This window comes from Carcharodon carcharias, chromosome 20, assembly GCF_017639515.1.
Source record: "Carcharodon carcharias isolate sCarCar2 chromosome 20, sCarCar2.pri, whole genome shotgun sequence".
NCBI classification, from domain to species: Eukaryota; Metazoa; Chordata; class Chondrichthyes; order Lamniformes; family Lamnidae; genus Carcharodon; species Carcharodon carcharias.
Window position 1 is genome coordinate 49,743,173 of NC_054486.1, and position 22,530 is coordinate 49,765,702.

Consider the following 22,530-nt stretch of genomic DNA (forward strand, 5'->3'; position numbering starts at 1 on the left):
TGAGCAAGTGCTACTTGATATCACCTCTGACTACTCCTTCTATCACTTTGCTGATGATTGGGAGTAGGCCAAGTGGTGGCAACTAGGTGGTTTACAGATATCCTGCAGGTTATACAAAAGCAATTTTCCACATTAATCCGTTAAAAGCCATTCTTGCAGCTTAGCTAAGAACTAAGGACTGGAGCACAGGTTTTCTGCACTACATTCAGGACACTGACAGGGCTTGTAGTCTTTGTTGTGTCCAGTGCACTTGGCCATTGCTTGATGCCAAGTAGGATGAAGGAAATTAATTGAAGCCTGGCACCTGTGACAGTGGACAAACCAGAAGCAGATCCACTTAACACATCTGGCTGAAGGTGGTTAAACCATTTCAGCCTTGTCTTTTGCACTCACAAGCTGGCCTCCACCAGCAATAAGGATGGGCATATCCACGGAGCCGCCTCTTCCTCCAGTTAGTTGCTGAATTGTCCACTACTATTCAAGATTGGATGTGGCTTTGACCTGATCTGTTAATGTGGAATTGCTAAACTCTGTCCCTAACATGCAGCTTCCACTATTTAGTATATAGTATATATTTAGTCTTGTTGAAAGAAAGAGACATACTGTCGAAGCTTTTCGTCCTGCACTTCGTCAGGACAGATTTGCAAAAATTTCAAGTCTCATAGGGGAAAACAATTTATACCGAGGGTGCTGATTAGTTGGCAAGTGGAGTGATTGGTAGAGGCATTGCCATAGAGAATGCATCAGGGAACAGCTAACTGCCAAGCTATTGTTTTTAAAAAAAAGCATCAAAGTTATCCTGCGGGATAATAGCTACTCTGATCAAATCATTGCTCACTGTATATCATACAAACTTACGAATGGGCCTAAGGCCACCCTGAAAAGTGCCCAGTCTACTCAGATCACCCTGGAACGATAAGGTATCTCAAACTTTTGACCAACAGGCGAAGCTAGGCATTTCACGCTGCTCCTTTGCAGTAGCAACACGAGTGGTATTCTCCACTAACAAGTGCTGCCGTCAAGCCAAAAAGGCATTCTGGCCACCGCACAAATGAGTAATGTGGTATATGAATGTTATTACCAGCGTGATGCCAGGTATGTAGGCTGCGTGTCTCATCGACTGGTGGCGCATATCAAACAGCATGTCTCTTTAGCTGTTCGCAATAGGCTGGCGGTACTCAAACAGCCTATGCTTGCAAAATTCAGAATATAGTGTCCAACATTAGATGCGATTCCACGATTGGACAACACTTGCTAAACAATCTTGATTGTGCTCAGACTTATACTGACAGGCAATTTAAGATTATCAGTCAGGCTCGCAGGGTGGCTAACTTACATGTGCTAGAAGATACATACATTCACAAATCGGGCCTTATTCTTTGCAAACAGGAAAAACATGTCTATGCAATGCACCTTCCTCAACTGAACAAAAGCTTGGGGGACAGCCATTCCCTGGTTCATTCCCCATGGTAATGCCTTGATCATTCTGAGTTGACCTGCCTGGTTTGCATTTCAACAAAAGTTTGGCAGTTAACCATTCCTTGGTGCATTCTCCATGTCAATGCCTTGACTAGAGTCCACTTGCCAGCCAATCAGCAACCTATTCTCATGCAGTATAAATTCTTGTTTCCAATGAGATTTGGTATTCTTGCAAATCTGTCCTGATGAGTGCAAGATAAAAAGCTTTGACAGCAATACTCAAGTTCTGTACTACCATGTGACTATATATTTAGTTCTGTGTTGTAGCTTCCTCAGGTCGACACCTCATTTTCAGGTAGGCCTGGTACTACTCACAGCATGTTCATTCATTCAACACTCATTGAACCAGAGGAAGATTGAGGAATATTGAGGTATATAATTTGCCTGCAGCTGATGGCCCACAGAGCCTCATAGATTCTTAGTTTTGAGCTCTTAGATCTTTCTTTAACTATTCTGTTCAGCACAGCAGTAGTGACACATTACACGATGAAGGGTGCCCTTAGTATGAAGCCAAGGTTTAGTCTAGATAAGGACCTGCTGTAGTCACTCCATCAATGTTGTCAAAAACGCCTGTATCTGCAACAAGGTATAGCAGTGTCATGGTTATGTTACGGACTAGTAACCTGGAAAACATGAGCTCAAATTCGCCCATGGCAGTTTGAAAATTTGAATTCAATTAAATAAAATCTGCAGCAGTCAAAGTGTCTAAGAAGCTGCCATATTGTCATAAAAGTCCAACTAGTTCACGAATGTCCTTCAGCCTAAGAGGCCTATAGTCAATACCCAGTCTGTGACTCCAACTCCACACCAACGTGGTTGACACTTGGTTGCCCTCTAGAACTCAAACCACTAGAAAGGAACAAAAGAAAAAAATAAAAGAACATACAGCTGCACCTAAGCATCAAATCAGGAAATGAGAAAGGCACACCCAGCCTAGATAACCTGCAAAACAACTTCTCACAAATATCTATTGCAAGTTATCTCACAGACTAGTTAAGTAAAAGCCTGACATAGTCACAATTACACAGCTATAGTCATCAACCAATGTTCCATATTCCTGCCCCACTGGCAGGACAGATCCAACTAGATGAGAAGACAGCTTGACATAATTAGAAGAAGTAGCCCATGGTGTCCTCAGCATTGAGATTGAATCCAATAGTTTCAGGTCAAACATGGGTATGGAAACATTGTTGATTCCACCACCCTCCCTCAGCTGATGAAGTAGTACTCCTTCATCTTAAACATCATTTGGGGGCAGCACTGAGGGTAGCATGGGCATGGAATATACTCTGGGTGGGGACTTCAATTTCCATTGCTCAGTAACTACTGCTTACCTCCCAGTGTTGGAATGCAGCTTGCACTTCGCACTCGTATTGGTTCTTTACAGTTTTTAAACAGAGCTCTCTATAGATACCTGTAATTAGAAAATCACCTGTTCAGATGGAGAGTTAATGAGTTGATTCATATCCATATATTTTGGCTACTAAATTAACATATATTAGGATCCCTGCCAGATCAAGTGGAACTCCCCACTCCCTCATAATTAATCTGACAGCTACACTGATGTTGTTAAATGTTGCATATCAAATAGGCTTAAAAAACATTATGATAGTGCTGACATCTCCTGCTTCTCCAAATTTGCAAAATATGTACTTAAAAAGGAATCTTTTGTTGCTTTGAACTAAGAGCTTTAATAAAGTAATGCAGCGAGGCTGATTCAAAAATGGACACTAAGAAGCAATTTCAATTTGCTTGAAATTCATATTATAAATAACTGTGGTGAATCCAGAGTTGTGGCAACACCAGGAAGTTGTTTTAAAAAAACAGAACAGGCTAAGATATCACCAAGGACATCCAATCCCCCACACCTCCCAACCCCCACCAGGATGGGCTGAGCGCTTTCTGCTTTTTCCTCAAACGGAGGACTAACTAGTCCCCATCCATCACCACCTTCCTCTGCCTGGTTGAACTGCTTTCACATTGAACAAACATCTCCTTCAACTCCACTCATTTCCTCCAAATAAAAGGTGTCACTATAGGTAACCACATGGGTATTAGCTATGCCTACCTTTTGTGGGTTATGTGGAACATTCCTCATCTAGTCCTACTCAGGTCCCCTCTCTCGTCTCGATTCCCAGTATGTTGACGTCTACCTTAGTGCTGCTTCCTGATCTCAACATGAACTGCAAAATCTTATTGACTTCATTTCCAATTTCCATTCTTCTCTTACCTTAACCTGATCCACCTCCGACTCGTCCCTTTCGTTCCTCAACTTCTATCTCCATTTCTGGAGTTGAATGACAACTAATATTCACTACAAGTCCACAGCCTCCCATAGCTATCTTGACTACACTTTCTCACTTACTCAGATTTTACTTCAGTTTCTCCGTCTCTGTTGCATCTGTTCAGACGATGCATCTTTCCACACTAGTGCTTCCAATGTGTCTTTGTTTTTTGTCAACTGAGGATTCCCCGCAGTGTGGTTAACAGGGCCTTCCAAGTCCGATCTATTTTTTTGCACTTCTGCTCTCACCCCTTCCCCTCCCTCCCAGAATCATGACAGCATTCCCTTGACCTTGCCTTCCACCCCACCAGCCCCCAGATTCAATGACTCATCTTCCACCACCTTCAGCATGATGTGACCGCCAAACATATCTGCCCCTCCCCTTTCAGCACTCTGCAAGGAACATTCCCTGTTAGACAACCTGGCATATTCCTCAGTCATCCCAACTACTCCCTCCATTTCTTATGGCGTCTTTCCATGCAAGCATAGGAGTTGTAACACTTGTCGTATTTATTTCCTCCATTCTCACCATCCAAAGCTCCAAACACTCCTAAATGAAACAGTGATTTACTTGTTTTTGTTTCAATTTGGTATCCTGTTTTTGCTGCACACGTGGTCTCCTCTGCATTAAGGAGATCAAACAGACTGGTTTGTTTGCGGAACACCGCATGTGACCCCATGCTTCCCATCACTTGTCATTCTAATTCTCCCCCTTGCTCCCATTCTGACCTTTCTGTTCTTGGCCTATTACTGTGTCACAATGAAGCTCAATGCAAGCTCGAAGACCAGCAACTTATCTTTCGACTTGGTACTCTACAACCTTCTAGACTCAATTCTGAGTTTAACAATTTTAGACCACAACCTCTGCCTCCATTTTCTTCTATATGTTTCTCTAGCTGGTTCAGTTTTGTCTAGTTTCTTTCTTTATACCTTCATGTTGCATTCAGGTAGCTGCTATGCAATCATTCACATCTCATCCGGACACATCTTGTGTTTCTTTACTATATCCATTACCACTTTTTGGCTTTTGCACCAAGAAATATTTTTGACATTTAATCTCTCCTGCACCCCCCCCAACCCCATCTCAGATCTTCCCTTTTGTTCTTCCCAAGCCCCCCTCCACCAGTTCAAAACCTATTACATTTCTATCTTCCTTTGTTTCTGAAGGTCATCTTGACCTGAAACATTAACTCTCTTTCCGCAGATGCTGCCTGAGTACTTCAAGCATTTTTTGTTTTATTTCAGATTTCCAGTATCCACAGTATTTTGCTTTTGTACCAGGATATTATGTAATGGCAGACCTTTGAAAATTCTGTATTTAATCATTACAAATCATAGGTTATGACCATTTCAGGATCAGCCACCATCTCCTAAACATGGCATCAAAACACCATTGCACATTAAAAACGTAAGCTGAAACTTAATTTTACCTGCAACCTTTGTTCGAATTTGCATATTCTCTTGTAGAGCTGCTAAAGGTTCCAAATATTCAGGAGCCTTTCCTGCTATAACTTCCTCAAGTTTTGCTTCCACTTGACTTAATCTTTCCCTGTATAACCTGAAAATATAACTGTTTGGTTAAATCACTCACCTGGAAATGGTTTCAGTCAAATCAAATATAAACTGTGGCTTGGCAAATCTGGTATAGAATTTCCACATAGTGAAATCTAGCAGCACTAAATGAGGGTTGTCAAAGATAGTTGTACCTTTTATTACATTAAATGGATCAGATTTACATTTGCATCTAGGTGTTTTGTATTTAGTATGCAACTGGGTTTAGAACTTCATTAACAGGCTGAAGTTAAAGACCCAGTCACAGTTCAGCCATTAGCAGGATACAGCACAACACTAGCTGGAGATTTGCGAGAGGTGTTCAAAAATTACAAGTGGTCTGGACAGAGCAGATAGGGAGAAACCATTTCATTTGGCGGAAGGGTCGAGAACCAGGGAAACCGATTTAAGGTGAATGGCAAAAGAACTAAAGGTGACATGAGGAAAAACTTTTTTTTAAAAACTCAACAAACCAAGGATCTGGAATGTACTGGTGTGGAGGCAGATTCAAGTATGGCTTTCAGAAGAGAATTGAATAATTATGGAAAGCGAAAAAAATTGTAGGGCTACGGGGAAAATGCAGGAAGTGGGGCTTTTGAGTTGCTCTTGCAGAGAGCTGGCATGGGCATGACAGGTCAAGTCCTTCTGTGTTGCAACCATTCTGTGTTTTGTACCTTTTACCTCATTTCAGATACAATAAAAAGTGGACATAAAGAACACAAAATGGTGCATGACTAATTACCCTTTTTTTAGCTAACCAAACACATAATTGCTAGTCAAACCATAAAGCTCCATATCAATGATTATTATAGTAACATTTTGTTATGATCTCACATCAGACCCCCAAATTTTTATGATCCGGTTAGGGACCTGTAACTTATTAAAAAAATTAAAGTAGACAAAATTTGAAATCCTAATTATTTAGGAGGACGAAACCACAAGATTCCATTGTTTTAAACGAAAAGAAACTTTACTATACAAAAATCAACAGAGCAAACAGTTAATACTTTATCTTATACTCTAACATACAGAATTAATGAGGTAAACATGAATTAACAGGCAAACTGCGTTGAACACACTACAAGCTGCACATTAAATGGCAGGCACCACCAAGACAGGTTCCCAAAATTTCTCAGTAACCTACCCAGATGACAGTCATCACAGAGTGTGCCCATTGAACTGATCTGTGACCTTTTTAAATCTCCCGACAGGGTTCTGCCCCTGCTCCTAGACAGGGTCTGATGTATCCAAGGTGAGTACGTTATGTACCTTAAATGTTGCAATCTCCAGTCAACCAGAAGTCACCTCCACTCCCCACAGGTGCTAACTTATAAAGACAAGGGCAAAAGATACAAAAAATGTTGATTGTTGTCAATTATCAACTGGTGATGATTCTCCTTGGTGGTAAGATGGCAAAAGGTAGAAAGACAGCATAAGAGGGGCTTCTATGACTTCACCATTATATGCCTCAAGAAAAAAAAGTAACATAGATGCAGTAATTAAAATATGTGATCAAAACAAATCTGCGGCAATTCAAGGTTGTCTTCTTGACTGATTGCCATTCTGACTTATTGATAGGGCCCGGAGGAGTAGACTTATCACATAGGTCTGATATTCCTCTTGTTTTGCTGCAAATAATTATATAAAACCTAAGTTCAGATGGTTCTAGCTAGAAAAGCATGGATAAGCTTACAATACTCTGGTGGTAATCTACAATTTTAGCTGGTTAAACTTCAGCAGTGCTGCCATATGAATTTGGCTTCTACTTCTCATACATCTGGGATAAGGTAAGTGAGACATGACCCTGAGAGGATAGTGCATGCTTCAGATCAGTCCAGTTGAAATTCTATTTGTCATGAGAATGATATGAACAAAGGCAGCCTATTTTATTGCATCCTCCCATTATACTGTCTCTCCTGTCTTCCCATTACAACACCTTGCGATTCCATAAATTAGTTAAAATCCTAAATTCAACTATCCTTCCTCAAAATCGGTTTCAATTTTCCTCCTGAAGGCAGACTAGTGCTGAGATATGTTTCTATAGGTGCCAATAGTTTTCTGGTATTTCTTCCAAGCAGCCACTCAACGTGTTCAACATTCTGCATGAGAGCCTAGGCAGCCAGCACCAGAAAGCTGTTTAGGCACAGCAGAGCAGTCTCATCCTGTTTTTATCTGGCTTGAATATTCATGCACTTCGAGAAAGGATCGCTGAAGATCATGAAGGATGGAATGCTGATGGGCTACAGGGCTAAGAAATGCTTCCCAAGATCATCCAAGGCTTAAGCCTGTGCTTTGCTGTCGTGCTCAAGTTCGGCATCTTAGTTCACCAAGTGCTACTTAAACTGTTTGAATTAAATTACACTTGATAAATGAAGATTGCAAGTCTTTATCAACTAACTAGTGAAGTCGTGTTATATGTTTCCCTTCATGCAAGGTGCTTAAAATGTTGGACATCTTTGAATAATTTTACCTATTTCAGAGGCTGGATGTATTCTGCATTCCTGAGAACTTGAGAAATGACTTTTTCGAGAGGGCTATGTAATCTTCTAAATTATACTGCTATTTTTGTATTGATGGTCATCCAAAAGTGGCAAGTTATCAGGGAGCAATTGTACTGCTGCTGGTTTTGACAAAATACTGGCAAACCAGTGACAGAGGTTTCCTAGAATCCAACCCAAGTTGCATCAGAAAAAAAAAATAAATTGTGCACTTCAGTGATATTTAATCAAAAATAGGAAATGTTCAGTTTCCAAATCACAGTGCAAGCTGGGATCCTGAGAAACCTTGGTGCTCATAATTTTGTTCCAAAGTGTCAGCAGAAAGACACAAAATAAGGCTTGAGAGACTCATATCATCAGGTAGTGATGAAGATCCATCAGGAATTTTATGTTAGAAATTTGAAAATCATGAAAACTTTTACATAAGCTATTAAGTGCATGAAGCAAGTGAGGCAGCTAAGACCAACTCTGGAAGCAAAGAACAGTTTCTGACATTCCAAAAGTGGCAGTTCTCCGATAGTTGAGAGTTTGCATTTTTAAAAACAACTATGACATGGGCTAAATATAAATTTGAAAAAGGATAAAAATTTTCCAAGGACCAAAAGAAGAAAAATATCTGCAAGAACCAAAAAGGTTTTTTTACATTTTGGGACATTTTTGGAAGATTAATTGTGAGCAGCTGGTGGTAGGACAACTTAAATTCATATAGCACCTTAACATAATTAAAGGTTCTAACATGCTTCAATAGAGCAGATAACAAATGCTGGTCAAAGAGCTATTTTTAATGAATGTCTTAAAGGAAGAAAAAGAGGTAGAGAACCTGAGAGATTTAGGTTTTTTTTTATTCTTTCATGGGGCGTGGGCGTCGCTGGCTAGGCCAGCATTTATTACCCATCCCTAACTGCCCTTGAGAAGGTGGTGGTGTGCTGCCTTCTTGAACCGTTGCACTCCATGCGATGCAGGTACACCCACAGTGCTGTTAGGAAGGGAGTTCAAACTTTTGAACAAGGAACAGTGAAGGAACAGTGATATAATTCCAAGTCAGGATGGTGTGTGACTTGAAGGGTAACTCTTAGGTGGTTGTATTCCCTTGCATTTGCTGCCCTCTCCGTGTATCTACACCACATGGACAGCAGTGGTTCAAGAAGGCAGCTCACTACCACCTTCTCAAGGGCAAGAAGGGATGGGCAATAAATGTTGGCCCAGTCAATGAAGTCCACATTCCAAGAATGAATGAAAAAAAATCTTGTAGGGTTTTGGAGCAGGAGGAGATTATAGAGATTGGGAGGTGTGAGGACATAGAGGGATTTGAAAACAAAGGAGTAAATTTTAAAAATCATGGTGTTTCTCAACCAGAAGCCAATGTAGGTCAGCACGCACAGGCATGATGGGTGAATGGAACTTGATGCAAACAAGGACACAGGAAACAAAGTTTTGGATTACTTCAAGTTTACAGAAGGTAGAATGTGGAGGCCGACCATTAACATAGTCAGGACTACAGGTATCAAAACCATGAATAAGATTTCAGCAGCAGGAGAGTTGAGGCAGAGACCAAGTTGGGCAATGTTACAAAGGCGGAAATAGGTTGCCTTAGCGATAGAATGGATGAAGTCCAAAGGTCATCTTGGGATCAAATAAGACACCAAAGTTGCAAACAATCTGGAGTATTGTCAGGGAGAGGCCTGGAGTCAGTAGCAAGAGAGAGAAATGCAGCAGATGTGATCACATTACTTCTGCCAAAGAATCTGTAAGGGATAGGTCTCTCTTCAATTTACCCAATTACATACAGTAATTCCTCGCTTAAGGTTGTTTCATTTAAAGTTGCACATTCAGGAAAACAATGTTAAGCCTATCTGCTTTTCCCATTACAACAGATGTAAAAGTTTTAGTTAAGTTCCACAGGTTCTTTCTCAGAAAAACAGATTAAAACATTATATCCTGCAAGGTGAAATACAGTACATCACTAAATTCCTATTTCTGTAAATGAAACAATTTTAAATTTTAAAACATAAAAGGAATATGCTAACTCTTTCTTCTTACTTCCCGCCTGCTGGCCCTCCTGGTCTCTACTTCACCCCCCCACCCCACACCCCACAACACCACCCCCCCCCAGCCCCCCCACCACCCCACTCCCCAACGCCCCACCCCACTCCCCACCACCATCCCCCCACCCCCAACCACCCCCCAACCCCACCCCCAGCCCCCAACCCCACGCCCCCAACACCCCCCACCACCCCACGCCAACACCCCCCATCACCCCACCCAAACCCCACCTCCCCACATCACCCCCCACACCCCCCCACCCACCCATACACCCCACCCTCATCCAACCCCCCACCCCCACCCTCCCCCCCACCCATCCCCAACCCCCCACCCACCACCCCCCCAGCCACACCCCCAGCCACCACCCCTTTCCAATTGGGTCACACTATGCTACGCAGAACCTGGCGTGAAATGATGCTAAAAAGGGAGTCCCCATGCTAAGTGTGCATATCAGCTCCATTATATCCACGATGTTAAAGCGGAATAATGACGAATAAGGTGACTTAAAATGGGGACTTATGACCTGGTTTGGCATGATACGTGAGGTATTCTAAGCTCCAGAAATTCTAGTATACCAGACTCTATGTAGCAGTTATAAAGCATAAAACAAGCAGTTATAAAGATGTGTATACAAACACTAAAATAGTTAGAAATGTTCTGGAAATTTAGTATCACAGTTCCATTTTTAAATGAGGCAATAAATAGACTTTAACCAAACATGCAGCAAGTTATTGACTCATTTCTTTTCCTATATCAAATTTTGATATGAAACGTTTACAAAACACTTATATCAGCAACTCACATTAAATGATGGCAAAGGAGGCTTCCTGATGCTTGAGACCTCACACCCTTAATTTTAGACAATAACTTGGAATTTATATAGCACCTCACAGGAGGTACTAGTTTTTGCACACACGCACACCTTCTATAAAGGTGTCATTCCTTGTTCTTAGACAGCATGCTGCAAAATAAGGGCCAAATAAAAAATAAATAGTTTGGGGATTTTCTCGGCTCCTTTCTTTACTTTAGAAGCATGATCTATTACAACAGAAGGTCTGAACAAAATAAATGTTCAAAACAATTGAGTTGTCCAATGGTTTTAGCACAGAATGAAACTAAATAACACACTAAAGTCGACATGTTGTCAACTGCAAAACAGTGAAAAAAAAGATAGAAAACCACAATCAGACTTACTGTTCTTTTAGATCTGTAAACTGTTTCTCCAGATTGGACATTTCATCCAAACACTCCGTTCTTCTCCTTTCACAATCTTCATCATCCATTTCTGTAAGACATTATTGTTACTCCCTGAGAATCAGATTAGGGAAAGTGGCTGGTCAAGAGATTAAATACAAGCTTTGTACTTCTTGAGCCAGGATTCAAATCAAGTGTGTGGTCATGGACCACTGTCTATGTTAGTTTTAAGAGCGAAATAGATAAGGATAATTTAACTCCAGTGCTTATTGGAGGCAGGAGAGGAGGGCTGCGGAAAGGGGCGGGGTGGCAGGCTGGGCGTGGGGGAAGGCGGGGAGGGGTGGGGGGGGGAAAAAGGCGGGGCGGGGTAGAGTGAGGGGGGGGGGGTCGCGGAACAGGCCGGTGGTGCCGGCGGGGGGGGGGGGGGGGGGGGGGGGGGGGCGGGGGTGGTCGCAGAATACGGGGGCAGGGTGAGGGGTCATGGAACAGGGAAGGAAGGTAGGAGGGAGGGTGGAACGAGGGGGGAGCGGGCGGAACGAGGGGGGAGGGAGGAAGGGAGGGCGAGGGAAACGAGGGGGGAGGGAGCGAGGGCGGGCGGGCGGAATGAGGGGGGGGAGGGCGGGCGGAACGAGGGGGGAGGGAGGGGGGAGGGCGGGCAGAACGAGGGGGGGAGGGAGGGCAGGAGGAACGAGGGGGGAGGGAGGGCGGGAGGAACGAGGGGGAGGGAGGGAAGTGGGGTGGGCGGATCGAGGGGGGGAGGGCGGGTGGAACGAGGGGGGGAGGGAGGGAGGGCGGGCGGAACGAGGGGGGGAGGGAGGGAGGGCGGGCGGAACGAGGGGGGAGGGAGGGAGGACGGGCGGAACGAGGGGGGAGGAGGGAGGGAGGGCGGGCGAAACGAGGGGGGAGGGAGGGAGGGCGGGCGGAACGAGGGGGGAGGGAGGGAGGGCGGGCGGAACGAGGGGGGAGGGAGGGAGAGCGGGCGGAACGAGGGGGGAGGGAGGGAGAGCGGGCGGAACGAGGGGGGAGGGAGGGAGGGCGGGCGGAACGAGGGGGGAGGGAGGGAGGGCGGGCGGAACGAGGGGGGAGGGAGGGAGGGCGGGCGGAACGAGGGGGGAGGGAGGGAGGGCGGGCGGAACGAGGGGGGAGGGAGGGAGGGCGGGCGGAACGAGGGGGGAGGGAGGGAGGGCGGGCGGGGGGGAGGGAGGGAGGGCGGGCGGAACGAGGGGGGAGGAGGGAGGGCGGGCGGAACGAGGGGGGAGGGAGGGAGGGCGGGCGGAACGAGGGGGGAGGGAGGGAGGGCGGGCGGAACGAGGGGGGAGGGAGGGAGGGCGGGCGGAACGAGGGGGGAGGGAGGGAGGGCGGGCGGAACGAGGGAGGAGGGAGGGAGGGCGGGTGGAACGAGGGGGGAAGGAGGGAGGGCGGGCGGAACGAGGGGGGAGGGAGGGAGGGCGGGCGGAACGAGGGGGGAGGGAGGGAGGGCGGGCGGAACGAGGGGGGGAGGGAGGGAGGGCGGGCGGAACGAGGGGGGGGAGGGAGGGCGGGCGGAACGAGGGGGGGAGGGGGGAGGGCGGGCGGAACGAGGGGGGGAGGGAGGGAGGGCGGGCGGAACGAGGGGGGGAGGGAGGGAGGGAGGGCGGGCGGAACGAGGGGGGAGGGAGGGAGGGAGGGCGGGCGGAACGAGGGGGGAGGGAGGGCGGGCGGAACGAGGGGGGAGGGAGGGCGGGCGGGCGGAACGAGGGGGGAGGGAGGGCGGGCGGGCGGAACGAGGGGGGTGGGAGGGCGGGCGGGCGGAACGAGGGGGGAGGGAGGGCGGGCGGGCGGAACGAGGGGGGAGGGAGGGAGGGAGGGCGGGCGGAACGAGGGGGGAGGGAGGGAGGGCGGGCGGAACGAGGGGGGAGGGAGGGAGGGCGGGCGGAACGAGGGGGGAGGGAGGGAGGGCGGGCGGAACGAGGGGGGAGGGAGGGAGGGCGGGGCGGAACGAGGGGGGAGGGAGGGAGGGCGGGCGGAACGAGGGGGGAGGGAGGGAGGGCGGGCGGAACGAGGGGGGAGGGAGGGAGAACGGGCGGAACGAGGGGGGAGGGAGGGAGGGCGGGCGGAACGAGGGGGGAGGGCGGGCGGAACGAGGGGGGAGGGAGGGAGGGAGGGCGAGCAAAACGAGGGGGGAGGGAGGGAGGGCGGGCGGAACGAGGGGGGAGGGAGGGAGGGCGGGCTGAATGAGGGGGCAGGGAGGGAGGGCGGGCGGAACGAGGGGGGAGGACGGGCGAAACGAGTGGGGAGGGAGGGAGGGCGGGCACAACGAGGGGGGAGGGAGGGCGCAACGAGGGGGGAGGGCGGGCGCAACGAGGGGGGAGGGCGGGCGGAACGAGGGGGGAGGGCGGGCGGAACGAGGGGGGAGGGCGGGCGGAACGAGGGGGGAGGGAGGGCGCAACGAGGGGGGAGGGAGGGCGCAACGAGGGGGGAGGGAGGGAGGGCGGGCGCAACGAGGGGGGAGGGAGGGAGGGCGGGCGCAACGAGGGGGGAGGGAGGGAGGGCGGGCGCAACGAGGGGGGAGGGAGGGAGGGCGGGCGCAACGAGGGGGGAGGGAGGGAGGGCGGGCGCAACGAGGGGGGAGGGAGGGAGGGCGGGCGCAACGAGGGGGGAGGGAGGGAGGGCGGGCGCAACGAGGGGGGAGGGAGGGAGGGCGGGCGCAACGAGGGGGGAGGGAGGGAGGGCGGGCGCAACGAGGGGGGAGGGAGGGAGGGCGGGCGCAACGAGGGGGGAGGGAGGGAGGGCGGGCGCAACGAGGGGGGAGGGAGGGCGGGCGGGCGCAACGAGGGGGAGGGAGGGCGGGCGGGCGCAACGAGGGGGAGGGAGGGAGGGCGGGCGCAACGAGTGGGGAGGGAGGGAGGGCGGGCGCAACGAGTGGGGAGGGAGGGAGGGCGGGCGCAACGAGGGGGGAGGGAGGGAGGGCGGGCGCAACGAGGGGGAGGGAGGGAGGGCGGGGCGCAACGAGGGGGGAGGGAGGGAGGGCGGGCGCAACGAGGGGGGAGGGAGGGAGGGAGGGCGGGCGCAATGAGGGGGGAGGGCGCAACGAGGGGGGAGGGAGGGAGGGAGGGCGGGCGCAACGAGGGGGGAGGGAGGGAGGGAGGGCGGGCGCAACGAGGGGGGAGGGAGGGAGGGAGGGCGGGCGCAACGAGGGGGGAGGGAAGGAGGGAGCGCGGGCGCAACGAGGGGGGAGGGAGGGCGCAACGAGGGGGGAGGGAGGGAGGGAGGGCGCAACGAGGGGGGAGGGAGGGAGGGCGGGCGCAACGAGGGGGGAGGGAGGGAGGGCGGGCACAACGAGGGGGGAGGGAGGGAGGGCGGGCGCAACGAGGGGGGAGGGAGGGAGGGAGGGCGGGCGCAACGAGGGGGGAGGGAGGGAGGGCGGGCGCAACGAGGGGGGAGGGAGGGAGGGCGGGCGCAACGAGGGGGGAGGGAGGGAGGGCGGGCGCAACGAGGGGGGAGGGAGGGAGGGCGGGCGCAACGAGGGGGGAGGGAGGGAGGGCGGGCGCAACGAGGGGGGAGGGAGGGAGGGCGGGCGCAACGAGGGGGGAGGGAGGGAGGGCGGGCGCAACGAGGGGGGAGGGAGGGAGGGCGGGCGCAACGAGGGGGGAGGGAGGGAGGGCGGGCGCAACGAGGGGGGAGGGAGGGAGGGCGGGCGCAACGAGGGGGGAGGGAGGGAGGGCGGGCGCAACGAGGGGGGAGGGAGGGAGGGCGGGCGCAACGAGGGGGGAGGGAGGGAGGGCGGGCGCAACGAGGGGGGAGGGAGGGAGGGCGGGCGCAACGAGGGGGGAGGGAGGGAGGGCGGGCGCAACGAGGGGGGAGGGAGGGAGGGCGGGCGCAACGAGGGGGGAGGAGGGAGGGCGGGCGCAACGAGGGGGGAGGGAGGAGGCGCGGGCGCAACGAGGGGGGAGGGAGGGAGGGCGGGCGCAACGAGGGGGGAGGGAGGGAGGGCGGGCGCAACGAGGGGGGAGGGAGGGAGGGCGCAACGAGGGGGGAGGGAGGGAGGGAGGGCGGGCGCAACGAGGGGGGAGGGAGGGAGGGAGGGCGGGCGCAACGAGGGGGGAAGGAGGGAGGGCGGAACGAGGAGGAAGGGGGGGCGGGCGGAGCGAGGGGGGGAGGAGGGCGGGCGCAACGAGGGGGGAGGGCGGGCGGAACGAGGGAGAGGGCGGGCGGAACGAGGGGGGAGGGAGGGCGGGCGGAACGAGGGGGGATGGAGGGCGAGCGGAACGAGGGGGGAGGAGGGCGAGCGGATCGAGGGGGGAGGGAGGGCGAGCGGATCGAGGGGGGAGGGAGGGCGAGCGGAACGAGGGGGGAGGGAGGGCGGGCGGAACGAGGGGGGAGGGAGGGCGGGCGGAACGAGGGGGGAGGGAGGGCGGGCGGAACGAGGGGGGAGGGAGGGCGAGCGGAACGAGGGGGGAGGGAGGGCGAGCGGATCGAGGGGGGAGGGAGGGCGAGCGGATCGAGGGGGGAGGGAGGGCGAGCGGAACGAGGGGGGAGGGAGGGCGGGCGGAACGAGGGGGGAGGGAGGGCGGGCGGAACGAGGGGGGAGGGAGGGCGGGCGGAACGAGGGGGGAGGGAGGGCGGGCGGGCGGAACGAGGGGGGAGGGAGGGCGGGCGGGCGGAACGAGGGGGGAGGGAGGGCGGGCGGGCGGAACGAGGGGGGAGGGAGGGCGGGCGGGCGGAACGAGGGGGGAGGGAGGGCGAGCGGGCGGAACGAGGGGGGAGGGAGGGCGAGCGGTGAGGGGGGGGGGAGGGCGGGCAGTAGGAGGGGGGAAGGGAGGGGGGGGCGGAGGGAGGGGGGAGGGAGGGTGGGCGGAGGTAGGGCGGAGGGCGGGCGGGAGGAGAGAGGGAGGGAGGGCGGGCGGACGAGGGGGGGCGGGAGGGAGGGTGGGCGGAACGAGGGGGGCGGGAGGGAGGGTGGGCGGAACGAGGGGGGAGGGAGGGAGGGCGGGTGCAACGAGGGGGGAGAGAGGGAGGGCGGGCGGAACGAGGGGGGAGGGAGGGAGGGAGGGCGGGCGGAACGAGGGGGGAGGGAGGGAGGGAGGGCGGGCGGAACGAGGGGGGAGGGAGGGCGGGCGGAACGAGGGGGGAGGGAGGGCGGGCGGAACGAGGGGGAGGGAGGGCGGGCGGAACGAGGGGGGAGGGGGCGGGCGGGCGGAACGAGGGGGAGGGAGGGCGGGCGGGCGGAACGAGGGGGGAGGGAGGGCGGGCGGGCGGAACGAGGGGGAGGGAGGGGGCGGGCGGAAGGGGGAGGAGGCGGGCGGGCGGAACGAGGGGGGAGGGAGGGAGGGAGGGCGGGCGGAACGAGGGGGGAGGGAGGGAGGGCGGGCGGAACGAGGGGGGAGGGAGGGAGGGCGGGCGGAATGAGGGGGGAGGGAGGGAGGGCGGGCGGAACGAGGGGGGAGGGAGGGAGGGCGGGCGGAACGAGGGGGGAGGGAGGGAGGGCGGGCGGAACGAGGGGGGAGGGAGGGAGGGCGGGCGGAACGATGGGGGGAGGGAGGGAGGGCGGGCGAACGAGGGGGAGGGAGGGAGAACGGGCGGAACGAGGGGGGAGGGAGGGAGGGCGGGCGGAACGAGGGGGAGGGCGGGGCGGAACGAGGGGGAGGAGGGAGGGCGAGCAAACGAGGAGGGGAGGAGGGAGGGCGGGCGGAACGAGGGGGGGAGGGAGGGGAGGGCGGGCTGGAATGAGGGGGCAGCGGAGGGAGGGCGGGCGGAACGAGGGGGGAGGACGGGCGAACGAGTGGGGAGGGAGGGAGGGCGGGCACAACGAGGGGGGAGGGAGGGCGCAACGAGGGGGGAGGGCGGGCGCAACGGGGGGGGAGGGCGGGCGCAAGAGGGGGGAGGGCGGGCGCAAACGAGGGGGGAGGGCGGGCAGGAACGAGGGGGGAGGGCGGGCGCAACGAGGTGGGAGGGAGGGCGCAACGAGGTGGGAGGGAGGGCGCAACGAGGGGGGAGGGAGGGCGCAACGAGGGGGGAGGAGGGAGGGAGGGCGCAACGAGGGGGGAGGGAGGGAGGGCGGGCGCAACGAGGGGGGAGGGAGGGAGGGCGGGCGCAACGAGGGAGGGAGGTGAGGGAGGGCGGGCGCAAGAGGGGGGAGGGAGGGAGGGCGGGGCGCAACGAGGGGGGAGGGAGGGCGGGCGGGCGCAACGAGGGGGGAGGGAGGGAGGGCGGGCGCAACGAGGGGGGAGGGAGGGAGGGCGGGCGCAACGAGGGGGGAGGGAGGGAGGGCGGGCGCAACGAGGGGGGAGGGAGGGAGGGCGGGCGCAACGAGGGGGGAGGGAGGGAGGGCGGGCGCAACGAGGGGGGAGGGAGCAACGAGGGGGGAGGGAGGGAGGGAGGGCGGGCGCAACGAGGGGGGAGGGAGGGAGGGAGGGCGGGCGCAACGAGGGGGGAGGGAAGGAGGGAGCGCGGGCGCAACGAGGGGGGAGGGAAGGAGGGAGCGTGGGCGCAACGAGGGGGGAGGGAGGGCGCAACGAGGGGGGAGGGAGGGAGGGAGGGCGCAACGAGGGGGGAGGGAGGGAGGGCGGGCGCAACGAGGGGGGAGGGAGGGAGGGCGGGCACAACGAGGGGGGAGGGAGGGAGGGCGGGCGCAACGAGGGGGGAGGGAGGGAGGGAGGGCGGGCGCAACGAGGGGGGAGGGAGGGAGGGAGGGCGGGCGCAACGAGGGGGGAGGGAGGGAGGGAGGGCGGGCGCAACGAGGGGGGAGGGAGGGAGGGAGGGCGGGCGCAACGAGGGGGGAGGGAGGGAGGGCGGGCGCAACGAGGGGGGAGGGAGGGAGGGCGGGCGCAACGAGGGGGGAGGGAGGGAGGGCGGGCGCAACGAGGGGGGAGGGAGGGAGGGCGGGCGCAACGAAGGGGGGAGGGAGGGAGGGCGGGCGCAACGAGGGGGGAGGGAGGGAGGGCGGGCGCAACGAGGGGGGAGGGAGGGAGGGCGGGCGCAACGAGGGGGGAGGGAGGGAGGGCGGGCGCAACGAGGGGGGAGGGAGGGAGGGCGGGCGCAACGAGGGGGGAGGGAGGGAGGGCGGGCGCAACGAGGGGGGAGGGAGGGAGGGCGGGCGCAACGAGGGGGGAGGGAGGGAGGGCGGGCGCAACGAGGGGGGAGGGAGGGCGGAACGAGGGGGGAGGGAGGGCGGGCGGAACGAGGGGGGATGGAGGGCGAGCGGAACGAGGGGGGAGGGAGGGCGAGCGGATCGAGGGGGGAGGGAGGGCGAGCGGATCGAGGGGGGAGGGAGGGCGAGCGGAACGAGGGGGGAGGGAGGGCGGGCGGAACGAGGGGGGAGGGAGGGCGGGCGGAACGAGGGAGAGGGCGGGCGGAACGAGGGGGGAGGGAGGGCGGGCGGAACGAGGGGGGATGGAGGGCGAGCGGAACGAGGGGGGAGGGAGGGCGAGCGGATCGAGGGGGGAGGGAGGGCGAGCGGAACGAGGGGGGAGGGAGGGCGAGCGGAACGAGGGGGGAGGGAGGGCGGGCGGAACGAGGGGGGAGGGAGGGCGGGCGGAACGAGGGGGGAGGGAGGGCGGGCGGAACGAGGGGGGAGGGAGGGCGGGCGGGCGGAACGAGGGGGGAGGGAGGGCGGGCGGGCGGAACGAGGGGGGAGGGAGGGCGAGCGGGCGGAACGAGGGGGGAGGGAGGGCGAGCGGGCGGAACGAGGGGGGAGGGAGGGCGAGCGGTGAGGGGGGGGGGGAGGGCGGGCAGTAGGAGGGGGGGGGAGGGGGGGGCGGAGGGAGGGGGGAGGGAGGGTGGGCGGAGGTAGGGCGGAGGGCGGGCGGGAGGAGAGAGGGAGGGAGGGCGGGCGGACGAGGGGGGGCGGGAGGGAGGGTGGGCGGAACGAGGGGGGCGGGAGGGAGGGTGGGCGGAACGAGGGGGGAGGGAGGGAGGGCGGGTGCAACGAGGGGGGAGAGAGGGAGGGCGGGCGGAACGAGGGGGGAGGGAGGGAGGGAGGGCGGGCGGAACGAGGGGGGAGGGAGGGAGGGAGGGCGGGCGGAACGAGGGGGGAGGGAGGGAGGGAGGGAGGGCGGAACGAGGGGGAGGGAGGGAGGGAGGGACGAGGGGGGAGGAGGGCGGAACGAGGGGGGGAGGGAGGGAGGGCGGAACGAGGGGGGAGGGAGGGAGGGCGGGCGGAACGAGGGGGGTGGGAGGGAGGGCGGACGGAACGAGGGGGGAGGGAGGGAGGGCGGACGGAACGAGGGGGGAGGGAGGGAGGGCGGGCGGAACGAGTGGGGAGGGAGGGAGGGCGGGCGGAACGAGGGGGGAGGGCGGGCGGAACGAGGGGGGAGGGAGGGCGGACGGAACGAGGGGGGAGGGCTGGCGCAACGAAGGGGGAGGGAGGGAGGGAGGGCGGGAGGAACGAGCGGGGAGGGAGGGAGGGCAGGCGGAACGAGGGGGGAGGGAGGGAGGGAGGGCGGGCGGAACGAGGGGGGAGGGAGGGAGGGAGGGAGGGCGGGCGCAACGAGGGGGGAGGGAGGGAGGGCGGGCGCAACGAGGGGGGAGGGAGCGAGGGCGGGCGCAACGAGGGGGGAGGGAGCGAGGGCGGGCGCAACGAGGGGGGAGGGAGCGAGGGCGGGCGCAACGAGGGGGGAGGGAGGGAGGGCGGGCGCAACGAGGGGGGTGGGAGGGAGTGGGCGGAGGGAGGGGGGAGGGAGGGTGGGAGGGGGGAGGGCGGGAACCAGGGGGGAAGCAGGGCGAGCGGTGAGGGGGGGGGAGGGCGGGCAGTAGGAGGGGGGAGGGAGGGGGGGCGGAGGGAGGGGGGAGGGAGGGTGGGCGGAGGTAGGGCGGAGTGCGGGCGGGAGGGGAGAGGGAGGGAGGGCGGGCGGACGAGGGGGGCGGGAGGGATGGTGGGCGGAACGAGGGGGGCGGAAGGGAGGGAGGGCGGTCGGAACGAGGGGGGAGGGAGGGAGGGAGGGCGGGCGGAACGAGGGGGAGGGAGGGAGGGCGGGCGGAACGAGGGGGGAGGGAGGGAGGGAGGGCGGAACGAGGGGGGAGGGAGGGTGGGCGGAACGAGGGGGGAGGGAGGGAGGGAGGGCGGAACGAGTGGGAAGGGAGGGCGGGCGGGCGGAACGAGGGGGAGGGAGGGAGGGCGGGCGGAACGAGGGGGGAGGGAGGGAGGGCGGGCGGAACGAGGGGGGAGGGAGGGAGGGCGGGCGGAACGAGGGGGGAGGGAGGGAGGGCGGGCGGAACGAGGGGGGAGGGAGGGAGGGCGGGCGGAACGAGGGGGGAGGGAGGGAGGGAGGGCGGGCGGAACGAGGGGGGAGGGAGGGAGGGAGGGCGGGCGGAACGAGGGGGGAGGGAGGGAGGGAGGGCGGGCGGAACGAGGGGGGGAGGGAGGGCGGGCGGAACGAGGGGGGAGGGAGGGCGGGCGGAACGAGGGGGGAGGGAGGGCGGGCGGAACGAGGGGGGAGGGAGGGCGGGCGGAACGAGGGGGGAGGGAGGGCGGGCGGAACGAGGGGGGAGGGAGGGCGGGCGGAACGAGGGGGGAGGGAGGGCGGGCGGAACGAGGGGGGAGGGAGGGCGGGCGGAACGAGGGGAGAGGGAAGGCGGGCGGAACGAGGGGGGAGGGAGGGCAGGCGGGCGGAACGAGGGGGGAAGGATGGAGGGCGAGCGGTGAGGGGGGGAGGGAGGGAGGGAGGGCGGGCGGAACGAGGGGGGACGGAGGGAGGGCGAGCGGTGAGAGGGGGGGAGGGCGGGCGGGGGGAACGAGGGGGGACGGAGGGAGGGGGGGCGGAACGAGGGGGGAGTGAGGGGGGAGGGAGGGCGGGCGGAAAGAGGGGTGGAGGGAGGGCGGGCGGAACGAGGGGGGAGGGAGGGAGGGCGGGCGGAACGAGGGGGGGAGGGAGGGAGGGCGGGCGGAACGAGGGGGGAGGGAGGGAGGGCGGGCGGAACGAGGGGGGAGGGAGGGAGGGCGGGCGGAACGAGGGGGGAGGGAGGGAGGGCGGGCGGAACGAGGGGGGAGGGAGGGAGGGCGGGCGGAACGAGGGGGGAGTGAGGGAGGGCGGGCGGAACGAGGGGGGAGTGAGGGAGGGCGGGCGGAACGAGGGGGGAGGGAGGGAGGGCGGGCGGAACGAGGGGGGAGGGAGGGAGGGCGGGCGGAACGAGGGGGGAGGGAGGGAGGGCGGGCGGAACGAGGGGGGGAGGGAGGGAGGGCGGGCGGAACGAGGGGGGAGGGAGGGAGGGCGGGCGGAACGAGGGGGGAGGGAGGGAGGGCGGGCGGAACGAGGGGGGAGTGAGGGAGGGCGGGCGGAACGAGGGGGGAGTGAGGGAGGGCGGGCGGAACGAGGGGGGAGTGAGGGAGGGCGGGCGGAACGAGGGGGGATGGAGGGAGGGCGGGCGGAACGAGGGGGGATGGAGGGAGGGCGGGCGGAACGAGGGGGGAGGGCGGGCGGAACGAGGGGGGAGGGAGGGAGGGCGGACGGAACGAGGGGGGAGGGCTGGCGCAACGAGGGGGGAGGGCGGGCGCAACGAGGGGGGAGGGAGGGAGGGCGGGCGCAACGAGGGGGGAGGGAGGGCGCAACGAGGGGGGAGGGAGGGAGGGCGGGCGCAACGAGGGGGGAGGGCGGGCGCAACGAGGGGGGAGGGCGGGAGGGCGGGCGCAACGAGGGGGGAGGGAGGGAGGGCGGGCGCAAGGAGGGGGGAGGGAGGGAGGGCGGGCGCAACAAGGGGGGAGGGAGGGAGGGAGGGCGGGCGCAACGAGGGGGGAGGGAGGGAGGGAGGGCGGGCGCAACGAGGGGGGAGGGAGGGAGGGAGGGCGGGCGCAATGAGGGGGGAGGGCGGGAGGAACGAGGGGGGAGGGAGGGAGGGCAGGCGGAACGAGGGGGGAGGGAGGGAGGGAGGGCGGGCGGAACGAGGGGGGAGGGAGGGAGGGAGGGCGGGCGGAACGAGGGGGGAGGGAGGGAGGGAGGGCGGGCGGAACGAGGGGGGAGGAAGGGAGGGAGGGAGGGCGGAACGAGGGGGGAGGGAGGGTGGGCGGAGGTAGGGCGGAGGGCGGGCGGGAGGAGAGAGGGAGGGAGGGCGGGCGGACGAGGGGGGCGGGAGGGAGGGTGGGCGGGCGGGAGGTGGGAGGGAGGGAGGGCGGGCGGGAGGTGGGAGGGAGGGAGGGCGGGCGGGAGGTGGGAGGGAGGGCGGGCGGGTGGAACGAGGGGGGAGGGAGGGCGGGCGGGCGGAACGACGGGGGAGGGAGGGAGGGCGGGCGGAACGACGGGGGAGGGAGGGAGGGAGGGAGGGAGGGCGGAACGAGGGGGGAGGGAGGGAGGGCGGACGAGGGGGGAGGGAGGGAGGGCGGGCGGAACGAGTGGGGAGGGAGGGCGGGCGGAACGAGGGGGGACGGAGGGAGGGCGGGCGGAACGAGGGGGGAGGGAGGGAGGGCGGGCGGAACGAGGGGGGAGGGAGGGAGGGCGGAACGAGGGGGGAGGGAGGGCGGGCGGAACGAGGGGGGAGGGCGGAACGAGGGGAGAGGCAAGGCGGGCGGAA

General features: G+C 60.0%; 1 protein-coding gene across 4 annotated transcripts in view; it reads right to left on the reverse strand.

Annotated features, from left to right (window-relative positions):
• Positions 1-22,530, reverse strand: part of brms1la (BRMS1 like transcriptional repressor a) — a 62,560-nt gene that overhangs the window by 18,549 nt on the left and 21,481 nt on the right. For 2 of the 4 annotated variants that reach the window (XM_041214890.1, XM_041214888.1), the window contains exons 2-4: positions 11,050-11,140; positions 5,194-5,321; positions 2,814-2,893 (exon numbers count right to left, since the gene is read on the reverse strand). In XM_041214890.1, coding sequence (XP_041070824.1) covers positions 2,814-2,893; positions 5,194-5,321; positions 11,050-11,140 — 299 coding nt within the window. Of the gene's footprint in view, positions 1-2,813; positions 2,912-5,193; positions 5,322-11,049; positions 11,141-22,530 lie in introns of all 4 variants that reach the window. The other 2 variants (XM_041214889.1, XM_041214886.1) reach the window with 1 other exon arrangement.